This window comes from Atta cephalotes, assembly GCF_000143395.1.
Source record: "Atta cephalotes unplaced genomic scaffold scaffold00018, whole genome shotgun sequence".
Lineage (NCBI taxonomy): Eukaryota > Metazoa > Arthropoda > Insecta > Hymenoptera > Formicidae > Atta > Atta cephalotes.
Window position 1 is genome coordinate 3,116,741 of NW_012130082.1, and position 26,173 is coordinate 3,142,913.

General features: G+C 31.3%; 1 protein-coding gene across 1 annotated transcript in view; it reads left to right on the top strand.

The window, feature by feature from the left end:
- The first annotated feature begins 1,718 nt into the window (after window positions 1-1,718).
- LOC105618892 (transmembrane protease serine 9-like) overlaps window positions 1,719-26,173 on the top strand; it is a 42,247-nt gene continuing 17,792 nt past the window's right edge. The window contains exon 1 of the mRNA XM_012200422.1: window positions 1,719-1,737. Coding sequence (XP_012055812.1) covers window positions 1,719-1,737 — 19 coding nt within the window. The remainder of the gene's footprint in view (window positions 1,738-26,173) is intronic.

The following is a 26,173-nucleotide window of genomic DNA, read 5'->3' on the forward strand; positions in this document are numbered from 1 at the left end:
AGGAGAGGAGAGGAAGAAAAGGAAAAGAATGAGATCGCGCGGGCGATGAGATACGTATTTATATAGAGTGAAAATTTGTAAACTATGAATCCGCGTACACGCGCGTGCACCAACAGTCGCACGATACGCCATATGACATGTATATACTTGTATAGATAATAAATAAATAAGCCGGTGTTTATGAATTGTGGAACATTCCCACATGTAGGGATCAGAACGAAACGAAGACCAATTTTTTTTTCTCTTTTCTTTTTTGCCACTCGAATTTCTCGCAAATAAAAGATATGAGATATAGCCATCAAATCGCGACCGAATAAACTTTGATAGATGCCGATTTCGAGCCGAACTGTAATCTATTAATATTGCAAAGTGAACTCGCGATGCGTGAATTCAACAAGGCGACTGCCCATATTAAATAACGAAATAATAAGATTTGTGCCGACAAGATCACATGGTGTGATGAAAGAAACTAGAGAGCTAATTGCAAATTTTAACTTTTAACGAGGGACATACGATTTTCTGTACATCCAGAAAAATGTATGGGATACGCCAACGGACGGGAAAAACTTAATTGTGCAACGTCAAATATTCCCAAAGATAGGGCGACTAAAATAAATTGTTGTATATTATTTAGAGTAAGTAGAGTTTGATAGTATGTATATAGTGACTGTAAATGCGTAGGCTATCGTACGCCCGTACACGACGAATTATACAGTGACGCTGTTAGAGATATATTTATTATTCGTTGATATATTTTTATAAAGTTTTATTTAGCCATAAGTTCTCGTTCGCCTTCCCTCCCTGAATCTTGTTCGCACGATTACAACGCTCATTTCGTTGAGTGAGGCAGAGGAGCAAAGCGATGACGCTTTGTGCTAAGAATTTTTCAACGAGAACTTTACAATAAAATACACTATGTCCTATGAACGTCCTAAATTAAATTTAGCTGTAGCTATTGTGAGAAACACGGACATTGTTTCTGCGATACTTTGATCTATCTGATTGGAAACGGAACATAGCGCGGCATAGCGACTCCGTTCCAATCGATTCCGCTTCTTTCGTTACCTTAAGGTAACTTTTTTTTGTAAATTCGGTGGTTCCTAATTTTTGTAAAAATAGAATTTGTACTCGGCTTATCGACGACTAATGCTAATCCTTGTCGCCGATACGTCTTATCCGCGCGTGTGACCGCAGTCGGTACTATCTATAGATACGAAATAAACATACCTGATGTCTTCACGTTAATTTAATCGATTTCGACGAACCCGAGTTTTCTTTTCAGATCGCTAAGGTGTTACAAGTAAGCAACGTGGTGTAATCGTTGTACCCAATGATGCCTAAGAGTCCAATAAATGATATTTACAATAATCGTAGTGTGTGCGTTTATGACATTTCCTTTATCATGATCTACTTTCTCCATTATTTTCTTTAACTTTCTACTTTAAGCTTTAGACTAATATTCCAGTTAAAAAATTCGACATTATTTATTTGCATTATGTAATTTTGAAATTAGAGATTCATTATTCTGGTATAAACTGGATGCTAAATTCGCCATTTTCAACAGGTAGTCTGTTTGAGAACGACTAAAACTATGTCATAAGATTGGTCCAATGAAGGAAAGATTTTTTTGGCGAATAAAAACATTATAAAACTTTGAAGGATTTCTTCGCAGACTGTTTGCGAGAAGAACACGAATTGGGTCTCTCTAATCAAATAAGATGAATCTGGAAGTTTCAGGTAAGTTTTAATAAGTGAAAGGAACGAAGCAGCAGATACAGACGAATTATTTTTACAAAGAAATCAACGTGAAAAATTCTTTCAGCCAAACGTGACCGACTTTACAATCATTTTCTTTCAAATAGTTTTTGCCTATGATTTGAACTGCGACATTTGAAACCTAGTCTATTCTCTATTATTTTTATTTTCGGCCGTTTTCTATTATTCCACGAGGTTTATATCTGTTTTTGTATACAGAAATCTATCGCATGCATTACTTGTTAGTTATAAAAACGCAATTATAAAACGCTAATGAGAATATTAACTGTTAAATCTTAAGAAGTCAATTTCTCTTTTCAATTTATTAATCAGTTTTTAATCATTATAATTATTTGTGCATTTACGTTTAATAAATCTAATTAATTGTGATATAAAATGAAATTAAATTAATTGATATAAAAATTATACAAGTTCGTTAATCTTACTCTTTTCAAAACATTCTGAATTTGAAATTGAACGTTCGATCAATTAAAAAAAATGTAATAAAAATTTTTTTTTATTTGGCATGTCACTATCGTTTGACAATTCGTTTCACATTAAGAAATGAGTTTTCTTTTAAATTACATATGTCAGACCACAGGGCACGATATTACATATTACATTTGAAGATGTTCTTCGCTAAATTGTGCCGGCGACGAAAACTGATCGCATTATGCCCCGTCGACACATAGATGTATGTGTGTGTACTAAATATACATATATGTATTTTATATACATATATGTATTTTTAATATATATATATATATATATATATATATATATATATTTAGTGTATATATTTATATATATTACGTATGTATAGTATATATTACGATGAAAATAATTTAATTCGCAATACACCAACGCAATATTCGCAATACCAACACACGCAGTGTAGCGAATGCGCCAACCAAGTCACGTGTAACAGTCGCGTTAACTGGCGCATACACGTATATTTCTCAGCTTAAATATAACGAGCTTTCGCTACGAACATCGTGGTAAAGGTAGCAGGACGAAAAGGAGGAGGAAGAGGAGGCAGTGGGATTCAGTTTGCAGGAAGCCTAGGATCGTTCCACCTCTTCCTCCACGCGCAGCGGAGAACAATCCGGCTTTGTCTCGTGGAAGCGCGTGGTGGAAGCGCGTTTCCTACACCACTACTACCACTTGGCCACAATTTCAGCTTTTTAGACGTTGCCGGCAGATTGAAGAAGCTACGAGTGTTAAAAGAAGCGAAATGATCGCTCGGGTCGTTCCACGCGACGGGGACTTTCAAGTCTCACAATCAGTTGGCCCACCATTAATGATAATTACACCGTTTGCAAGAGATTCGATTAATCTCGACAATCGCAGTTAGATTTTCACGGAACAACCGCCAGACATTTGTCCATTCATCGTCCTACTACGTTTCACTGAATATTTCATAGACCTCTCCAATATTTCTTATCCGATCTCTTCGTTTCACTTGACGAATACAAATGATGGCTATGACAATGCGTAACTGATTGTGATGACTGAATGGCCATAAAAGCAATGTACGCTCAACGTCGATAGAATAAAAATGTACTTCTTCACAAGCAATCGGCTATTAAATTAATAACGTATTTAAATTGAATAATGTTAAACGTTAAACGTTTGTTTTTCAATTTACATCTGTTTTAATTTTAATCTCGATTCAACTAACTTCACTTTTTCTAATTTTAAAAATTAGAAGAAGATGAAAAATAAGTTAAATCGATTAAAGTTAATCTACATTGATAGAAACGGGTATTAGGCCCATTTCTATATAAATTAACTTTAATCTCGGTTTAATTTATCTTTTTCTTTTTTTAAAATTAGAAGAAGATATGAAGTAAGTTAAAGAGAGATTGAAATTAATTTACATTGATATCAGTACATACAATTTATAATTTAAAAACCATTTATAATATTAAAATAATAAACGATATAAATATAAATATAACAAAAAATGTCTTTTTTCTTTTTTTTTTAACGGGAATATGTATTAATATAGTTTTTGACATATCTAGATTTTGTTCTCTTGTAATAAAATCCTCAATTTTCTAGGTAATCTTTAACATAAGAGAACGGCACACAGAGAGAAACATTTGTAAAGTTGCTCGTAAGTTGTGTTCCTACAAGCCGTATATTCGTGCACCAACGCAGCATCGCATTATCTCGGGAGATTTGAAACTCGTATGGAGAAAATTATGTTCGGGATTTCCGTGGCTGAGTCGGCGGCTTCTTGCGATCGTCCCTATCCTTAATCTTACCGAATCGATCCTGCTAATACATAATGGATCCCTGAGGCCTGTAATCCGAAACTCATTCAATCGAATTAATAGCGTCGACAACACTTTTTTCTCTCCCCTTCTTTTTTCTTTTTTGCTAAATTAATATTGCAAGAAGGTATAATGCGTAAGACCAAATCTTTGTGCAACGAAAATCTACCATATGAAGACTTTTCTTTCGCTTTAGGAAAACCGGATAAGATAACTTTCGTATTTATTAATGCTTTTAGAAAATTAAGAAATAATATCTGCTGCTTTTAAACCGGCAGATTAACTTAATAATCTATCACATGGAAAAAAGTATATAAAAGTACACGGATAATAAGTGCAAAAATTATACATTTTATAATAGAAACACATTTTTTGCGCTTATCACTCATAAAATTTAATATATTTTTAACAGTATAAGAACGTCATGTTATAAAAATTAAAGTTGAAATTCTTATAATTATCAAGTCGTTTCGCAGATATAAAAGACGTCCTATATATAACAATTCTTAAGAATATATTCCTATTGATTATTTTGAGACAAAAATTTTTAAAATAATCAAAATATCAATATTTTAATAATTTTTAAATTATAAATATTTAAAAGTCGGTTATCTAATAATATACGTACACATAAAAGAATCTAATAATTTATATATAGAAAATAGATTTACAGAAATATAAAATTATATAATCTTATAAAAGTCAAAATAATCTTATTTTTTAGGTATGTTTTCAAGGAGAGATTTATGTCATTCTATCTTTGTTTTTGTAATGAAGGATAAAATGACAAATCTCTAAAATATCTAAATGTTTATGAAAAATTATATGGGAATTTTTATCTCAAAATAATCTGCTCAACGTTATCTTTACTGAACATCTACATATAGTTTTATTCATAAACTATTATAATTCTGTTAATATGGCATGTTGTATTATAGTAAAACGGATTTCTTACAATATTAAGATGACTTTAATAAAATTTATATTGAAAGTTAGCAAAAATTTCTAACGATTAATTGCTTATTATTGAGATAAACACATTTGTTATTAATGTTTTCTAAAATTTACCAAATAATTATCATAATTCACGTTATTATTTATATTTTTGAGTTGTTTAAGCTTGTATAGTAAATGCGAGTTGTCTCTTCCTTCTTTCATGTTATCTTACCCAAGCTTTCGCGAAGCTCCATAAAGAGCAACTTCAAGAATATGCAGTTTAAAGTCTCATGTTATCTTCTCTTGCTCGCGTACGTCAAAGCAGATTTAACAATAAACTCAGAAACAGTAATACATTGCATCATTATTCTTGAACCTTATGTATTATAATAAACAAAATCAAGAATGGATGGTGCAAAGTTTGATATAAAATGCGAGAATGTGCATAACGCTTGTTCCACATTTCAAAATTTTATGCTCCGTTATAAAATAGAAAAATACTATTTTACAACAAATTTAAGAATCTTACTGAAAATCACACGGAGAAATCTTAACTGGTTAATTTTTTTAGATCGTGAGACACGTATCTTGTATAAGCTGACTGTTTCAAGGAAACTACTTAACGTCAAATTATCATGCGCGTTACATCACATCAGTTAAACTTCACCTACTTATTCGACATTACCATATCATTTACCGTCATTGTCAAACTTTATTTAGATATTATATTAATTCTTGAAAAGTTCACTGACTATCATCCGCAATTAAGCACGTCCCCTCATTAAGAACCGAGAACGAATAGCTATCTTTGTTGCGACATTGCCAACGTTTATCTTACCGCAATGTCTCCACTGAAAATCAAGTTCATCAAGAGTAGACAATTAACAAGAGCGAAGCTACCGAAACGCTCTCAGTGGCAGCTTTCGTTCCCAAGGAGGACGTTCTCGAAGAACGCCTACGTGGAGCCAGTAAATTACTCTTAACTTCTCGGAGGGTAAAAATTACGGAGTTGTAAGGCTAGGAACACCCGAGGAGGGCTTAAACCTCCGTCGCCTCGCGAGGGGCCATAATTCTCGTGCTATCTACACTGAAATTGCTCCTCGTCCGGGATAGCAGCCACCCACGGGAATCGCTCGTCATTTATTTATTTTTCTACTTCCCAACGGGACGCGCACGTCAGAAAGCTCAAAAGATATACCCGAGGACATACGTGATCGAGAGTGCATGCGCTGCCACACGCCATCGCTCGTCCACGCGAAATACAGTGGGGCTGCACCTAATATTCGCAGGGCAATCAATTTGGAAGACAAAGAGCGATAGCAGACGAGTCGGAAATTGTGATTATATTAAAAAAAAACATTGGACACTCAATCTTAAGACTAAGAATATCGAAAATTTTATAGGAATTAATAAAAATAAAGATAATTATCGTAATGAAATAACAATTTTAAAAAGTAATAATACGAAAATATTATTTTTGATAAATTTCCAATAGAAATTTATAAAATAAATATAAAGAAATCTTTTTATTAACAAATATTCAAGATTCATTATTTTTATTAAATTTGTTAACGACTGTTTATAGCTATTAAAGACAAATGTTTTTATTTGTGTCATGATATATAATTTTGGTTTTTTTTAACATAAATGTAAATCATTATTACGTGATTTTGTGTTTTATATAGATGCTTGTAGCATTTATTATATATATATATATATATATATAGAGTTATGAGATATTTTTATAATGACAAATATTGTTTAATAACGTTACAATATAATCTAGGCTACTATAATATAAACGCTACAATATAATCTCTTATAAACATAAAACAAAATTAAAAATAAAAATTGTTAATGCAATTTTGTTTATACATTATATTTTTCATTACAAACTTGTTTTAAAAATCTTAATAAATAATTACAAAGTTAACAGGGCTAATAAGAATCTAGCACGACTTATTTATTAAATAATTTCACTTGATATAAATTCTCAATAATATACACACGTTTATTTGCAACTCAATTTTCATAAAAGATTGAATCAAAGGCTCAAATGAGAACTAAACATCTTTAATAAAATTTATATCAAGTTTCAAAGTAGTCAGTGTAGTTTATGACTCAAATATCTTGAATATCCGTATCTCTTTATACTCGCGTCCCTATAAGAACAGGAGCAGTAGAAATAGTGCTTGCAAGTACGCGGTAAAATCGCGCTCTAAATGCTAAATTCGTCCATTTTCTTAGCTCGTCTCGTGGAAACCGTGAAGGACCTTTGCGTACGTTATAAGATCATTCACTGAAAATTCGTCCCTTGATATCGGGCTTCAGGTGCAAGGGAAGGATATACAAGGGATCGGGCTCTCAACTCGTGTCACTTAGAATATCAAATTATACGTGATAACATCGGCAAGGTACCTCTCCAACGTTAAAACATGAAAACTTTATCAATTTACCGCGATAGGGTGAAGTGATTTCTTTTGACGAAAAAGACAGATAGATATACTGTCATTTGAGTAAATGAATAATGAGAGAAGCAGAGAAAAAAATTATCTTTTAAAAGTAAATAAAACTAGTTATCGTTACTCATTACGGAGTCAAAACAGTAAAGTTACTGATACTTAAAAGGAACTCGTTAATATTATCGTTATTTAAAAAGTAACAATTTTTTATTTTGTTACTTTTCCGTTACTTCTCTAAGGCTGAAATAAGATCAGTCTAAAAATTTTTATATAAATTTTTATAATATATTTGTTTAAATATTAATAAAAGCAATAAAAAATAATAATAGACCGAAATATGAAAACATATCTAAGAAGCGAAATGATTTTTTGATTCGAAATAAAACTTTATATATATATATATATATACCATATATATATATATATATATATATACATATATATATATATATATATATAATACTACAAACCGTGATTTAATCAAATAGTGTTTTTCTTATCTGATTCTATTACTTTTTAAATACGGAATTAAAGATTAAGAGATTGAATATAGATATAAATAATTATACAATAAATATGTTCAAAATATAAAGTAACAATAAACATAATTATAAAATTCGTGACCATTACAAAAAAATGTAATTATGTTACTGTTATAATTAAAAAAGATAATATCGTTATCAAAAAAAAAAACTTGTAACGATAATGGCGTTACAAGTAACACGTTTATATTTTCATTTCATGAAGATAAGTGTGTACGAAGATATACGCGATATTAAATGGAAAGTACATGCTTTCTCCTCCCATCGAACAGTGATACATGGTACAAATTTGTTTCCCAATCAGGTTAAGTGCTATTGTATTTTAATTAATCACAAAAATTGACACGCAGGGCGCAATTTACACCCCAATGTTCTGAATATGTATTTTTATTCAAAATCTCGATCGGTGTTTACTGATATATGTTTAGCTTTCCAGTTAAATGAAACAAATTACATTATCATTAGGATATTACTCACATCCCTCTGATATTGTTAAGAGTAAATAACTCATCGTATACATAACGCACGTTAAATAATAAAATATTTTATAAATGGAGTGTAAAATTCATATTGAACAGTGCATTTCGATTCGACGAAAACCGATAATTTAATAATTCGTATTATGAAATACAACTTCCGGTTTCGATGCATATAAAAGATATTGCATTCCCGCAACGCTCCCAAATATCGCGATACTTTGTGTAACATTATATTAAAAAACTAATAAAACCGTCGGAATCGTGCTTGCTACCAACGGAATACCGACAGGATACCGATATCGTTGAGATACATAGGATTATAGCGGAATTAAAAATCCTTTGTGAAAATCAGTGTGGCCATTGCCTTAACGCACCAGTAACCAGGTGATGGCGTCCTAAAGCCATTGCGCAACGACTACCATTACCTCGTGCACACCGACCGATGCGCGACGCGATGCAACGCGGATGCGGCGCGTCGGACAAAATTGCTGGAAACGATCGTAATGGAACGCATGCGGAAAGCGCTACACTTACTCGTTGCATCGTTCGCACGGGGGTGAGTCCAGTGAGTCCCATTTAATTTCGATTTGGCGCGCAGGAAGCACGGGGCGTTACGAAAAAAAGGTTCGAACTCGAAACGTACCATCGTCAGTGAATAACACGTTCGTCGGCGTGCTTTATTCGTTCGCAATAAATGCCATAGCTCTTCCACGGCAACTGAACTACGTGCTCGCCCGTTATTTTTTCGGATTTGCACGGGCAAGTTTTACTCGTAGGCATTATGTTGTTCGAAACCGTTTGCGGAATCGTGATCGGTTGATTGCTCGTTCGGTGAAGCATGTATAAAAGATGACAGCCGCACCGATTTACTATTTGATTTTGTAGTTAGCCAGAAAGTAAAACTACAATTTCCGTCGGACGGAAAATAAAAAATGCGAGACGAAAACGCGTATGAAGCATTCGATCATGCGGTTATTCGTACTTCCCTCTAGTTTTCACCGAAGTTACTCGATGCACGTTTTTCACTTCATCCAATTTGCGCAACCATATTCTGACTATCGCACTGCAATTAGAGGTAAAAAAAATATATGATCGATGGAGGTTTATATGTTGTTACAGAACCAGAGTGTCGGAATATCGAGTCATGAGATCGCACCATTTCGATCCGCGTCTCATTTATCATCGATGCTTCGTCCCATTTGACGAAATCGAGAACAAGTTGTGATGATAGGTCGATCTTCTGACATTCGCTTTTGATGATATTTTACTCGGAAGCAATATTCCACAGGCTCCATAATACCACGAGATAAGCTTTCGTATCTTCGAGCGATAAGGAGCGCAAGGTTTCGAGGTCTCCGATCTGAGTTGACGCTCGCGGATTTATGGTTCACATATACACAGCGGGATACGATGCTGTATCGCCTCAAGAGTATAGATAAAGGGTAGGAACATAAATCTTTATGGTGGTAGAGGGCCAACGACGAGTGCTCCTCAAAGCGCGGCCGACCGGCTGCCGGCTCGCATGATTTATTTATTTGTCTCTCGTTAAAGTTATCTGCTCGCAAAAGTTTCGCGACTCCTTTTGTCAAGGAGTCGCTCGAACGGTGAACACTCGCCTCGGATACTTCGGCGCCTCAACAGCCGAACAATGCACGAGCGTACAAAGGAGAACTTCGTGCTCGCCTAGTAGCATCGCTCTAGATGAAAATCGAGAGGCGTGAACGCGCCTCGTATCGAACAAGCGTACGCGACATAACATGGCGACTTGTCATTTGGAAACTATTTACGCCTCTTTGTGCTCGCAAACTCATATTTTATTATACATGTCTAATTAACGAACGTGCACGAGTGTACATAAATTTCATGTGTAGAAATGTATGACGTTATGTCTAAAATATTATGTCTACAATTCTTAAGTTGGTCACAGACCTACCTCACGCAAAATGCACCAATTTCTCACTTTTATACTGCACATAGTAAAAAGCAATAAAAAAAATGTTATTCCTCCTATATTTTATATTATAAACACAATTATGAATTAAAGATAATTTCAAAAATTTATACTTTCTCAATTATTTAGGTAATTTTGATTAATTTTGGAAAATGGAATAAAATATGAGTACATATATATATATATACAGTAAAACTCCGTTTATCTAAATATCGGAGGCAAAACAGTTCCAATAATCGAATGGTTCAGATAATAGAGATTCAATGGCTCTCCTCTTTATTAATATTTATTAGTTCTGATAATAAGAGTTAACATTCAGAAAATTCTAAAGTCGAGTTAAGCTCTTATTGCTCAAACTACGAAAAGTTGTAATTGGAATAAGAATTCAACTATGAATTTAAAACTTATATATTTAAAACTAAACACAAACTTATTCTTATAAATGAAGTTCATATAAATTCTATTGTATAAATAAAATCAGTAAATTTATATTAATAAATTAATAAACTGTACCATTCTGTTGTTAACTTAATCGTATCTTATTCTGTTGTTAATTCAAAATTATGATGATATATCATAAAAATGAAAATTAATTCATCTCCGAGAAAGCTCTTAAAATCTCTAAATAACTATTACTACTATTACTACTAATAATTATTTCTACATTCTAGAATATTTAGATTATGCGATAATTATATTAATTGTATTAGGAATAGGTTATTTCATTTATAAATTGGCTATTAAAAAGAACTGAAATCGTTAATCGAAACGTCTGCACGTTAGTTCAGAACAAATAAAAAAATTTTCTTACGCACCATTAACCGCGTTGGCTCTCAGTTGATTGTTTTCTTCTTTTTTTATTAGATTTATCCTCAGAACCATATTTATATTTTTGTTTCTACATTACTACAGTATCAAAAATCTTTACGCTTGAATAAAAATTACATTTCAATCACAAATTGCATAGTGCACTGTTTAATATATCGAGGTATGCGTTTGTACAGTCGATCACTTTAGGCCCAGCTGAGAGAATCCAGAGTAATAACGTTGACGCGTGCAATCCCAGCACGTTTCTTTAATCCGTTCGTCCGTGATACGGATCACGCGACGTGTACGTGCGCGTGCACGTGCTCGGATACATGCGAGCGCGCAGCATCCGGTAAAGATGCAAGCGCACGCCGGGAGGGATGAAAGCTCCCGGAATAAAGCTCTCGTTCGCGGGGGACGCGTTGCCGCACTCGTCGTCGTAGCAGCGGCACTATTCGAGCGATATAAGCTTATTTGACTTTGCGGAGGTATAATCCATTCCGCACACTTCCTTGCGCGTTGAACTGAATATGAGTACACTGCGAAAATCCTCCTCTCCTTCTTTTCTTAGCATTGCTTCCTTCTATATGTAATTTTTTTTGTAGTTTCGTTTGCACTTGAAACACTCTCGGAGTACCTTTTCGTGTAATCTCGCTCATACTTCTGTAATCATAAGGTCATGATAACTTGAATAACTGACAACGGTGGACTACGATTTCGACGCAATTTCAGAAAACAGCGATAATAGAAGACTTTGTGAGCAGACTCGCAAGCCAATTAATTCGACGTGCAAATATTTTCAGTCGCGGAACTTGATCTGCATCATAATCATATTCGATATTAATTTGCGTAATGTATCGATATCGTTTGTTTGCGTTACATACGATTTTTCAACGCGGTTAAACCATGTTCAATATTGTTGATATTAGAGCTGATTATTTGCGCCGATCCGGAACGGATATTATTCGCTTCGGGTTCGGACTGATGAAAGTAATCAGCAACTGAAATTCTTTCGTCAATTGAATAACAATATGCGCATAACATTTACGCTAATAATTAGTAATTTATTGAAATCCATCGTGCATTATTTCTTATGTGTTCTTATGGCAAATATATTGTTTCTTTACATTAAAAATGATATAATTAAAAAATGTGACTTATTACACAAAAAATGTGAGTTACATTGAATAAATTAGATAAATATTATTCTATCAATCATCAAAAGTAAACTAACTTAACTTTCATTCGTCAAATAGTATTTTTTCAAAGAGATTCCTTGTACAAGAATATCATTTTGGTAAATAAAAAGGAAAATCTTCTACAGAGAATATTTAGAATTAAGACAATTTTGATAATTATAATTTGAAGAAAAAATTGTTTTATTTTGAATTTAATCATTTTAATATATTATGATAAATATAAATGAACTGATGATGTTTCAAGTTCTATCCTTTTTGATAAATTATTCCGGATTCGTTATAATTTTGTAGGATATTAAAATTGTTATAGCTCAAAAAGAATGATTTTTTAATTATTATTTAATTATTTTTTAATTATGTGAAACGAAAATTTAATACATTTAAATATAACATTTAAATTCTAATAATATATTTTTTGCGGATATTATTTGATTAGTCAATAAATTTCTGTCAAGATAAAAAATAGTTTACATTTTTAAAGTAAAGTAAAGGAACGATACGTTTTCAGAACGAGTTCATATTGAAGTGATTTCTCGCTTTTTTGTTAATTACTTTTTTATTAATTACCTCGTATAGATTATTGATCAACCTTACAGATAGATATTCCATATGTAAATATTCACTTATGCAGTCGATTTCCTCGTCGCGCCTCTCAACGAGTCGATATTCTCCATCCTCGTTTTTTCACACCGATAAGAATGAAAGTCGGCGATACTGATTAAGCGATCATCTTTCCAGGCCAGGGGGACTAGGTCGATGTCAAACCGGGTTTGCAATTTATCCTTGTGACACTGAAGCGCATGCCAATGTCACAGTACTATACCTATGCACCGATATACTATGATTCGGATGGGATAGAATATCCAAGAGTTTACGTATAAAATGATTGAAAATTAATAAATTTATCGAAAGAAACTTCAATAATAAAAGCGGCTACCAAAAATTTTCACTTTAATTTCAGAACGGATATACTTTATTATTATTTGTCTTAAAATGTTATTTTAAATCAATTATGTTAAATAAATGTTAAATAATTGTTTAAATTTCTAAAATATATATATGTTATATGTAGAATCGTCCAATCATATATTTTGCTACACAAATTATTCACAGCAATAATACGTGCGAGCATTGGTATATTCTGTGCAAGTATGCAAACTATCGTTGTTTCTGTAAGTTATTGCGCGAGCCCAATTGCCTCTGTACAAAAACTGCACGGAAAGAATAATAAATTATAAAAAATGCCGATATAATTCGTTCGTTTCGGATGAGCACAATATGCATAGCTTAATCGAAACTACGTTCACAAAATCCATTGAGATATATGTAACGCGAGTGCATGCTGCATTGCACTTGATATATACATATACTACACCTGTGATCACATAACACTCGTGACCCACTATCTACCAAATCGTTTGTTACCATACGAGAAAAATAAAAAAAATCTTTAAGGAAAATTAAATCGATTTTTTTATTTGCGAATATTTCAAAAGTTGCTAGTGCTTATTAATTAATATTACTACTTAAGTTTTTAAAATTGCAATACTGCGATAAAAAATAATATCAAGCGATGTATTTCTTCAAATTTTATATCCATCCATGCCGATTTCTGCATGACTTTCATAAAGTACAATATCTCAACCAGATTTTCATAAATTCCAATATGCTGAAGCAAAAAAATTCTTTTGGTCAATCGAAAGTTGCATCCGCGGTTTGCGATCGAAGTTAATGGAAATATCACGCTGATATGCACAACGGATACATTCGCGAATTCCACACATGCATGTGCGTCAGGTACATGTGTATCGCCATTTAATCAAAGCTTTTTGTGTGTATAAATGCGATTGAATGCGCTCAATGAACCGCTCCCTGGACGTCGCTTAAATTGTTAAACGAATTTTGTTCGTGCATTATATTACCGATCAACGCTACCCACGACTTATTATTTCGTTGATGCCGCAGTATACTAGCGGTGAGTTCCATTAACGTTCCCTTAAATACTTTATTGAAGTTAATGGAGACTCGTGATTATCTCTTAACAAGTTTTATATTTATATGAAGCGTCGTTTTGCATTACGATGATGAGACGGAACATATATGTCAAACCGATTAATCCTCCATTACAGATGAATTATGCTGTAAGATTAAAACTGTCTTAACGACGTTAAACTTTTTGTTGAACTTTTGCAATACATTAATTACCAATAGTAGACAGCAATGTACGAGATACGTATATCAAGTGCGAGTAAATTGACGCGCGTGAAGCAGAACTCCGTAAATAATCGTAAACGGACTAAGCGATTTATTGCAAACGTAGATTGAAAAATTTAGAGATCGATATTGATAAATATTTTTATTATATGTATGTTTGTACATACAAGTAAAATTTCAAATTACTATTTATAGGTTTCTATTTTCAATATAACGAGCCAACTGCAATCAATTCATGAAAAAGGCAATATCAATCTCAATTTTCGTTAAACTAGTTGCTTGTTAAAATAATTTCACGCAGTGCAAGCATTTGCTTTTATAATTTTGCTCGATCTCATTCAGTTTTAGATGCAAATGTTATTAATATTGCAGTTTTACATGAAACAAAAGTTTATAGGTATTCTCTAGAAAAAATTGTAAAAATTACAATAAAAAATTTTATTGTAAATATATATTATATATTCAAATTAACAATTATTATTATATTTTAAAATATTTTATCGAGATTTTACTGGTTTCGATTTATCAAGGATATTACGATATCGTTCTTAGTCGAGAAAATGCTTGATTTCGGACGCATTAGGTCAATTCCCGAAAAAAGCCACGGCCTATATATATATGTATATTGCACGTAGCTGACATTACGATGTCATTCTGCAAGCACGCTTCAACGAAATTTAATTTTCCTTTTCATGAATTGGACTGTGATTGGCTCCTCTTCCTCAATAGCTGCGCGCCGGGCAAGTTTCGTTCGCCATTTCGCTCGCTTCCGGTCATAACCCGATTCGTGACAGCCTATGCAGTCTATTGATACCCCTATTGGACTTCCATATTCCCCGACTTCTGCAATTTAATTTTCGCAAGGACCACCACGTTACCTCTGTAGAGTTGGCATCTCGTTTCCAGAATTTCGATATAATTGATAGAGTTCTCTTTTCCCCAGAATTCCAAAGTTCCTTCAACCATTAATTCTGACAATTGAGTATAAACCTATTGATCTGAAAGCTCAAAGTTTGCCATCATATTGTTATTACACAGAAATAGGTAATAACTTTTCAATTAAGATCGATTTGAGTTGAACATTCAGTTTTTATATTAAGTAAAAATATTAAATAAAATTTTGTTGCTATGCCTTGTATATGTTTATTAAATAAATACATGTTTATAATTAAATATTAACCTGTTTCATTATAAGATTGTATCATTTGATTAATAATTATTTTCTAATCAGATCAGTACGTTATTTACTAAAACGTTACTTACTAATAAACGTTACTTGTTAAAATATGAATATACTCTCTCTTAGCTATTCGTATACAAATTATACAAAAATCAAACTGAGTGTGATATATAAAATAACTTCTGTAAAGATAAAATGTAATATATAAAAAATATATAAAACGAATGGATAACTAAATATACAATTCTGCAGAAAAAATATAAGTAGATAAAGTAAGTAGAAATAAAAAACTATTTTAAGAAATTACGAAATAGAACAGAATTAAGTACGATAAAATTTTGAAAATTAAGTACTATTGTTATAATATTTAATTTATTAAATATTAATATTTAAATATTAATATTAATTTATTATATAAACAAATAAGATGATTAAATTTGATAAGGGTAATGAGTAACTTGACCGAAATTCTTATATAATATGACTCTAATATAAAAGTAATATTAATATATGTAGCAAGTATTAAAATTATAAAAAACTAAAGCATTCTGTACATTTGCAATTTACGAATATGCGATTATACATGTAAAATTATAGCGAAAGTGCTTACACATATATTTGAATATATTTGAATGAAACGACCCTGCGAGAATAAATATGCGATAATTGTTTTCGGAACTGTGGGCCGTCAAGGTCTATCTATCTCAAGTGTATTGAACGAAACTTTTATCTGCTTGGCCTCGGTCAGTGACTTCTAGTATCTCGTAATATTTAATGTTCACAACTTTACACAGGTAGTGTTCGTGAGCGGGCCATGCTGTCAAAAATCTTCTATCATGGCCTTGGAATTAGCTGCACGCCCGCAACATATGGAGGAAGTAATTTTGAATAAGGAAACTGAGAAAAAATTGAGCTACGATTTTTTTTGCGATTAATTTTTAAGCATTTTAAATAATCTCATTAAAATAATTGATATTTTCTTGATATTTTATTTATTTTTAAACATTACTTTGGCTATCATATTTTTCTTGAACGATAATATTAATCGCTCAATATTCGTATAATATTCTACATAAACCGAACATATATACTGCGATATATAATTTACATATCATCGCGCACTTGATAATTTGACATTATAATGACAAATATATATTCTAATTAGAAATTTCTTATCATTTTCGAACAAACATCGTTAAACCCTTCTTCAATGGAAATATCGAACGGAGATATTTTCGGTATGATGACAGTGACATATAAAATTAGACTTCCGTGTCTGCCGCATGCTATCTCGTCTAAAAGTCACGAGACGAACTTGACCCGGTTACCTAGCTACAGGAATACGTCGCATAGCCTGCTAATTGTAGGTAAACTCAAACGACATCCTATCACGTAGGTGGATCCCGATAAAAGAGGGGAAAAATAAAGAAGGTGACACGAAGGTGCGCGGTGTTATAGAGACGCGAGAGCTATATCACGAGACAAATAGTAGGTCAAGTTCAACGGAACATGGATGGAGTAATAGCGGAGTTACTCTCGCTTTCATATCCCCGCAGCGCGTACTTGCGATCGCACATGCACCTGCATGACTTGCGGCGTGTGCATGTTCGACTTCCACGTGGACATGAAGTCTCCAGGCACGTGCCTTCACGCGAAGTTCGAAAAGCAATTTAGCGTAATTCCATATGTAAGAAATGATAGCTATCTAGAATCAATTATTTATCTAATTTTAATATTGTATTATCAGGAATTTGTGTTTTATTTATCAATGTGAAATTAATGAAAAAAAAATAATTTCTAAAATATTAAATACATTTATGATCACACTGTTGGATATCAAAAAAGCAATGACTCAATCTCTTGAGTTAACAATATTAAATTTGTGATTTTTAACTTCCACGTGTATCAGAACTTAAATCATTTCATTTGAATTTCATTTTCAAATAAGATCAATTAATTTCTGTGATTAATTGCTTAATTTCAAATTAAATTAATAATATTCATATTAATAAATAATAAACTAAATTTGAATCAAATTAATTCTTGATTTAAATTGTTTAACTTTATTTTAGTTATAATAAATTAATAATATTATATAAAAACAGTGGAAATCTATAGAAATAATTAAAAATAATTCAAATTAGATTAAAAATAATTGACATTAGAAATTTAACAGTATCGGGGAAGCAAAAAAATAAATATCGCAGTATTAAAACAATTAACAAAAGATATATATCAATATAAATTTATTATATCAAGCTAACTTCAAGAATGTGTTTTACTTCTTTTTAATTGGAGTCAGGAATTAATCTTTTTTTTTTTCATTAACATTCGTTGAGTATCGGCACAATATAACAAGAAATAAATATCAGAAAATGGTTCCTGCTAGAATTATAACGGCCTACGCAAAATCACGGATTTGTCCTTGGACATCAATAACTAGGTAAACGACACCGAAGTAAGAAGTCGAAGATTTAATAGCGCCGAGATAAGCATAAGATAAATTTAAAAATGCTAAAATGTTCCTTTTGCATCAGCTGTTTTTTTCAATTCTTTTGGATAACACAATATTCTATTAATTACAATTTTCGACTTTTAAATTTGTATGCACGTTAACAAAAGCATGTTCATAACTCAAGCAATCAAGCAAAAAAATAATTAATTCCTTCAATATAAAGTTTATTATAAATCAATAATAACAGACCAATGATATTTATGATGACGTAATATTTATGATGACAAAGTTAAGACATGATTATGACGAAAAGTATACATAATTTTACATAATATTAAGATACTTATGTTTTGTGGAATAAATGACTATAACAAGAGAATAACAATGGAATAACATTATTAATTACTACTTTTCATAATTAAACAATAATTGTATGTAAATAAGTACATATACTTATTTATTTGCAATGTTGCCTAATTAAGAAAGACAGTAATTAATAATATTAGCCATTATTTGTTCATGAAATATGACTTAATAATGACAATTAAGTGACGATATATTTACAATGATAACATTGCCATAAATATTACGTTTATTTTACGTCATTATTTAGTTTGCAGATATCAGTAACGAAAAAAAATGACTTTAAATCATTAAATTATTATAATGACGACATTTTGTTCTTTGAGAAACGATCTTCGAAATAGAAGAAATAAATTCCGCGATAGTAATTATATGCGATTATTTGCTCCATTCTTGACTCAAATTTATGAAAGTATCATCAAATTATTCGTAAAATATATTCCGTTCGAAAAAATTATTGTAATTACACATTCTATATTATACATGTAGAGTACATTAGAGAGACGCTATTAGTGCTATTTGTACTTATTGTATCCTTGTTTTATGTTTAATGAATAATAAAGATAGAATTATATAAATAGCATTAATAGCGTTTCCTTGAATGTAATTATAATAATAATTACTTCGTAGAGCCCAAGAATAAACGAAAAATAATCAAGAGACACAGTAATGGTTTGGTATTCGGCGCTAACATGTCATAACCATAATTGCAAAAAAAATAATTTTAATTTGAATGATCGTCTTTTATTTACCATTGATATTTATTTCTGCGTCTTGAACATGTGCACTAGAAATTCCAAAATCGCAATTGCACATTATCACGAAGATGGAAATCAGAATTCTCTTGGATCCTACTAGACATAATTACGCTATTTTACCAACACTGCTGCGCGACCTGTTACGAAATTCTCGTAAATGACAGCTTCCGTCTCCTGATTATCCTGTTCACCTGTCACAGCGATTACTCGTAGATACATAATCCGATTGCCATTTGTCGATGACAGGCGACGTCGTATAGAACGTATGCACGTGCGAGCTATGATTACATACGATGACCGTGTTTATTCGCCGTAGTAACCGGTGCCGAGCCATCCGAAGATCTGGAACCGCGATGTACGTGCAATTCACGTAATGGCAATATATACAAGTTCATGATTGCAATCACGATCTCCGACGTTGCTGTACATTGCGATGTAATGCGTGCGTGCTAAAAGCATCATTAAACGCATTACACGAAATTATAAATACAGAAAGAACATTAAATATATGTAGTTAATGTATATTTTCAAAATGTCAGATTTGATACATAGATATCATATCTGGCATTATATACAGTCACGAAACTAACTGTCCGGACACAGATATTGCAAGTTTATTTTTCGATACAGTATCACCAAATAATATAATTTTTAAAGAATAATAGTATTTAGAAGTGAGAACTCTCTCCAGTGATTTACTTTCATCTCTAATATTAGTCAAAATTATATTTTTAAATACATATATAAACTTAATCAACAAAATAATATATAAAAATAATATATAAAAATAATCGCGAAATTAATTGATCGGACAAACAAAAATAATTGAAGAAAATATATTAAATAGTATATTGAGTTTTAATAGCGCGTAGGACCATCCTTAGCTTCAATAACAGCATTTAGTCCGCTTGGAATTGTTTTCACAAGTTTTTCGGGTAACTTTAGGATTAATGTTTTCCCAAGCTTCTAGGATGACTTTTTCCAATTCCCCATGATTTCAAGGATTCGATTTTCGGACTTCTGACTTGAGAACTTCTCACAAATGCTCAATAAAATTCAAGTCTGGGCTCTGGGAAGGCCACTCAGGTATATCGATCTTATTTATTTTCAAAAATTCCTGTGCACGACAAGAGATGCTTGAGGTCATTATCTTGCTGCATAATAGATAAAATTCCATTCGATTCCAGCTATACTAGATTCTTTTAAATTACATTCCAAAATTTCTACGCATGTTGATTCATTGTACTATGGATAAATTCAAGTTTTTCTATTCGAGAATTTGCGATAGATTTCTAGAAAAGAGATTTTCTACTTATTTTCTTCATATTTTCCAGTAGCAATTAGATTTCGGATTTTAAAAGCTTCTCTGATTTTACGGTAAACTTTTTTCTTTCCATCAGATTCAAATAATCTAATCTTTGATTCATCTGTCTATAGTTACTATCTTCAATCATTTTGGAATCGTGTTCTCTGCACAGATAAAGATCAAAGATTAAATTATTTGAATCTGATGGAAAGAAAAAAGTTTACCGTAAAATCAGAGAAGCTTTTAAAATCCAAAATCTAATTTCTACTGTAAAATAGTGAAAAATCTTTCTTCTAGAGATTTATGGCAGCTTCTGGAATTGGATTAGGGAAACTTGAATTTATCCATGATGGTAAAATGAATCAACATATGTACGTATAAATTTTGAAGCGTATAATTCAAGCGTATAATTCAAAAGAATCCTCGTATCATAGCTAGAATTGAACGGAATTTCATGCAGCAAGATAATGCATACTTCTCGTCGTGCACAAAAATTTTTTAAAATAAATAAAACCAACATACTTGAATGACCTTTCCAGACTTGAACTCTATTGAGTTCTCTCTCTTTGTGGGAAGTTCTCAAATTAAAAATCTGAAAATCAAATTCTCTGAATCATGGAGAAAAAGTCATTATGGAAGCTTGGGAAAACATTAATCCTGAAGTTACTCGAAAAACTTGTGAAAACAATTCCAAGCGGACTAAATGCTGTTATTGAAGCTAAGGATGGTCCTACGCGCTATTAAAACTCAATATATTATTTAATATTATATTTTCTTCAATGTTATTTTTGTTTGTTCGATCAATTAATTTCGCAATTATTTGTATAGTTTTGTTCATTAAGTCTATATATGTCGTAAATAAGTCTAAAAATTTTTATTATGTATCTTATTTATTATGTATCTATCTATCTAAATGCAAAACACTACATATTATGTATCTAATGTAAAAATAATGTATAATATATAATTTTATTGCACATAAATTTTTCATTAAAATTTTAGACTTTTTCGACACTAATTAAATATAAATGGACATTGTAATTGTATGATGATGGAATCGACATAGATTCGAAGTCAATTTGATGATTTTGACATTGAATCAATTTCATTTTTGGCTGGGAACCGCGTGTGATGAGCATGAGTACAATTAAAATAAAATTTACAGATAGAAATCTTGATGACGAACATAAAAATTGATGAAAATTAAAACAATTCAATTCTGTTAATATATATATATATATATATATATATGTGCAAATTAAGTTCGCGAATGTTCGTCTTCACGAAGTCGACTACTGTATTGTTCTTTATAACCTTTGATTAATGTACAACTCTTCGCGTGAATTTTCGTGAACGCTTGCCTTGAAAATTACGCCAGGGTCGCACCAGGTCTTATCGATAAATTTCCGTTGTGAACAAACACACGGGTAATACCGTGTGCGAAGTTCACGGCCTCGCGACACGCCACGCATCGCGGAAAGTGATGGCAAGGGCGATGGGCGGCGACAAAGAAAGAAATCGAGACGAGAAAGATACGATCGTGGTTGCACAACGTATAAAGAAGCGTCGGCGTCGATGAGAGTGCGACACTTTTTAATCGCCCTTTGACAAAGCCTCAACAGATCCGAAGCGAGATGTTTGGTCTAACGCATTCAGGATTCGACGCATTGGCACTCGTTTTGTTCTTTGGAATTTTGCTGACAAGGATTCAGGCCGAGTATACTAATTGTAAGTAAATCCTATTAATTTTTGTTGTACTGCCAGAGATTACAATTCCTGCAAGTAATATCGTCTAAAGAAATACGAAACATTTTACTTTTTAAATTAAACACACAAGTATTGAAGATTGATATCTATGAAAATAACTTAAATATTTTTAACATTCACAAAGGAAAAATGCTTATTATTTTCTTTAACTCTAAATACTGCTAAAGGCATTTTCAGGATGGCAAAGAAGTATTCTTTTGCAAGAATAAAATAAATTTTACGATAATTGTACATTTAAAGAGGATAAAGGAGTACATTCTTATTCTTGTAATTAAATAAAAAATTGTTTTTCTTAACTTGTTTTAAACACTATAAAAGTTGTTTCAATAATAAAATAACTCTTAATATATAAAACTGCGTTACTATTAAAAATGTCTATTTTTCATTTAATATTACAATTTTCTTCTAATGATAAATGTACTACTACAAAAATGGAATTTTCAATTCTATATTCATCACATTTCTTATTCTCCAACTACGCGAATGTTAATTCACGCTGCAGCGTGCAACTCGAAATACGATGTCGCTCTGTGCCTTATTACGCGCTGTAACAGTAATAACAAAATGTTCATAAAGCATATGTACTATCATGAGCAGAAGGCTATCTCGCGCACTTACTTTCGCAGCTATCCGTGAAGTGCAACCTAAAGCCTCTTCTGTGGTTCTCAAAGTTTAGGTAGTAAACTTACTTTATCAAACTACACAACATCTATGGCAAACTCTGTATTAGTCAGTTCACTCTGAGAAGCTCGCCAACTATTCCCGTTGCAATTAATTTTTCGAAAACTTATTGCGTGATGTATTATATAACATACTTTACTTGATTATTACTCGAAGAAGACTAACAATAACTTTAAATAATTGTGTTACTTTAAATAGATCAACTTGTTTATGTATCACATGGGTATCAGAAATTTTTTTTAGACAAAATGATTTTTGCAATTTCCTCAACAATTTTATCATATTGATGATAATTTGTAACTATAAATAATTTTTCTGAAATCTAGTATTTTCTATAATTATTAATCAACTTAATATAATTTAATAATAGTTAAATGTATCATCTGATTTTATTGATAATTTCTTGTAATCTCTTAAATCTTCTACTACTTTAATTGATTGTTATAAACGATATTTTTATTACTGTATATAATTATAATAAAACAATTTATTTCAATTGTATATAATATATATGTAATTATCTATACAAAATATCCTATTTCAATTTACCTAGGCAAATATCTCGAAAAGAAAAGAAGATATCGAAAATGTTTCAAACGAAAATGAAACGGTTTCGAGAAGTGTTACGAGCGAGACGCACGTAATACTATTTAATATGTAAAATATTAAAAAGGTTCGACAACTGTCTTTTGACCGAACTTTATTCAACGATGGCAAGCTTATAGACTAAGTCGGAGATATGTTATTAGCAGCTTACGAGAAGATTGACTTGAACCAGAGAGATTTTCACTACGATAAAAGAAGTGGAGATTCCGATAAATTTTAATCAATTACGTGACATTTTCGAATACCAAAAATATATGATGTGATGGGAATGAAAGAAACTGAGATATGTGAGTGTCGATGATTCTCGAATTCATTTAGGGATAAGTCATAAGATATCTGTAAGACTGAATATTCAAAATGGTTCTTAAGAGTAAATGAAAGGACTAAAAAGAAAAAGATGAAAACAAATAAAATAAGTAGCAGGAAGATTTATCAGGAAAAAAAAAATGTAGAAAAACTTTATGTTAAAAACATGACATTAACAAAAGTGACGTGGTACGTAACAGAGGGAGATATTTTTATCACGTTGCTTTTTTTATAGGTAGAGGCATCCAAAAAATTATCATTTTCTCTTTTTTAAATGAAAATATATAGTTTCTTTTACATAATATTCCGCTAATTATTATGCATATAAAAATATCGATTAAAGAGATATTAAAAATAGTTTGAGATATTTTATACTTCATTCTGATACAGATTGATATAAAATATTAAATATTTCGTAAATTATTAGTTTTTCTCTAATTTTATATGTAGAATAATTAGAGAAATCATATTATGTAAAAAGTATCATATAATTCTATTTTTTAAAAATGAAGATGACATTCATATCTTTTCGGCGCCTCTACCTAGAAAAAAATAACATGATCAAGATACATTCTCTTCGAAACCGATTCACTTTCATCTGAAATATTTTTCAGTATCTTCCACATTTTTCTGGATAGATATTTGCCTGGGTAAATTAAAGTAGGATATCTTATATATTTAATTGATTATATGGGAACTTTTACGTTATTCTGAATATGAATAAAACAGAACCACTAAGATCTTTTTATTAATTTTTGTAGTTTTTAATTAAATTTTTTTAACATGTATATAGACTACCTGTTAAATTATCTTGCGTATGTAGACTACCTATTAAATTATCTTTTGCTTCTTTATTTTTCTTCAACTATTTATTATACTATTATTCACGGAAGTTGTAGGTTTGCTAAGCTTAAATTTCTGTGCGGACCTGTTTTTCAGGAAAAATCAATAAAAAAAACTTTATAATTCTATCAGTGCCAACCTACCATCAGAAAATTAAACATATTTGGTACTTTTATATAGAACAACCCAGCAAACGATTTTTTCGTTTAACCAATAAAACATTAATCGCCTATAATAAGGTTATCACGAAATTGAAAAATCATTTAACCGAATGTAACTTCATTTTACATTCCTAAAACCTTTAATGAGATTATCGAGTCATTTATGAGAAGAGTGTTTGAATGAAGCGAATTATTATAACATATTATATGTGGGAAAAAGTTCGTGGCGTTTTTCCCGTTAGATGGCATTAAAAAAACGCCATGAACTTTTTCCCACACCTAATAGTTTGTTACTCCTCAACTTAACATGTAACTTAGCATGTGCGCGCTATTCAACGGATTGCATTCATATACAAATATAGTTTAATTATCATAAAAAGCATTAAATAAATATAATAACTTTCAAGTAAGGTAATAAAAGATATTTAGAGGAAGTTTGTTGCAAATCGACAAATTGTGAAAAGCCGGTACAGGAAACACTAAAATGAATTTTCCAATGGTTTGAATAGCGGTCGCATATTATTAGATGCACATTTTATGTTGTGGTTCGTTGCTGACGGCGAAATCGGCCGACAACGGCTGCACTCGAGCTTTTCTGTGGGTTGGCGTCCATTTAGCCGGAGTGGAGGTATTAGACGGTAAGCGGAAGTCAATGGAGAATTCGAAATAGAAGCTTGTGGATTACGTTGAAACACCGGAAGTTAATAAACCGAATTTAGTGTTCGCCATTAGCGAAATTCGCTTCCCACTGCCAGCCAATGCTTGAAAACGACTTAATGAGACACTGAAGTAAAAGAGAGAACAATAGGACGGAAGAAAATATATAACAAATCGGTCTGAACATATATTCTCGAAAAACATTTGTTGAATATTTACTATTTTATTTTAATTTCAAGTATATATATGTTTGTTCAAGTATATATATATATATATAAATTTAGATTAATTTTTCCGTAATTAATATATAAAAAAAACCATTTCAAGATTTTTGTAATGTTAATTATAAAAAAGATAATTTAACTAAGATAAGCGTTTATCTTTAATTTTTGCGACATCGCCCAAAATTATTTTGCAAGTATACAGCTATTTTGTGTATTTATCGCTGTTTGAGTATTTGATATAA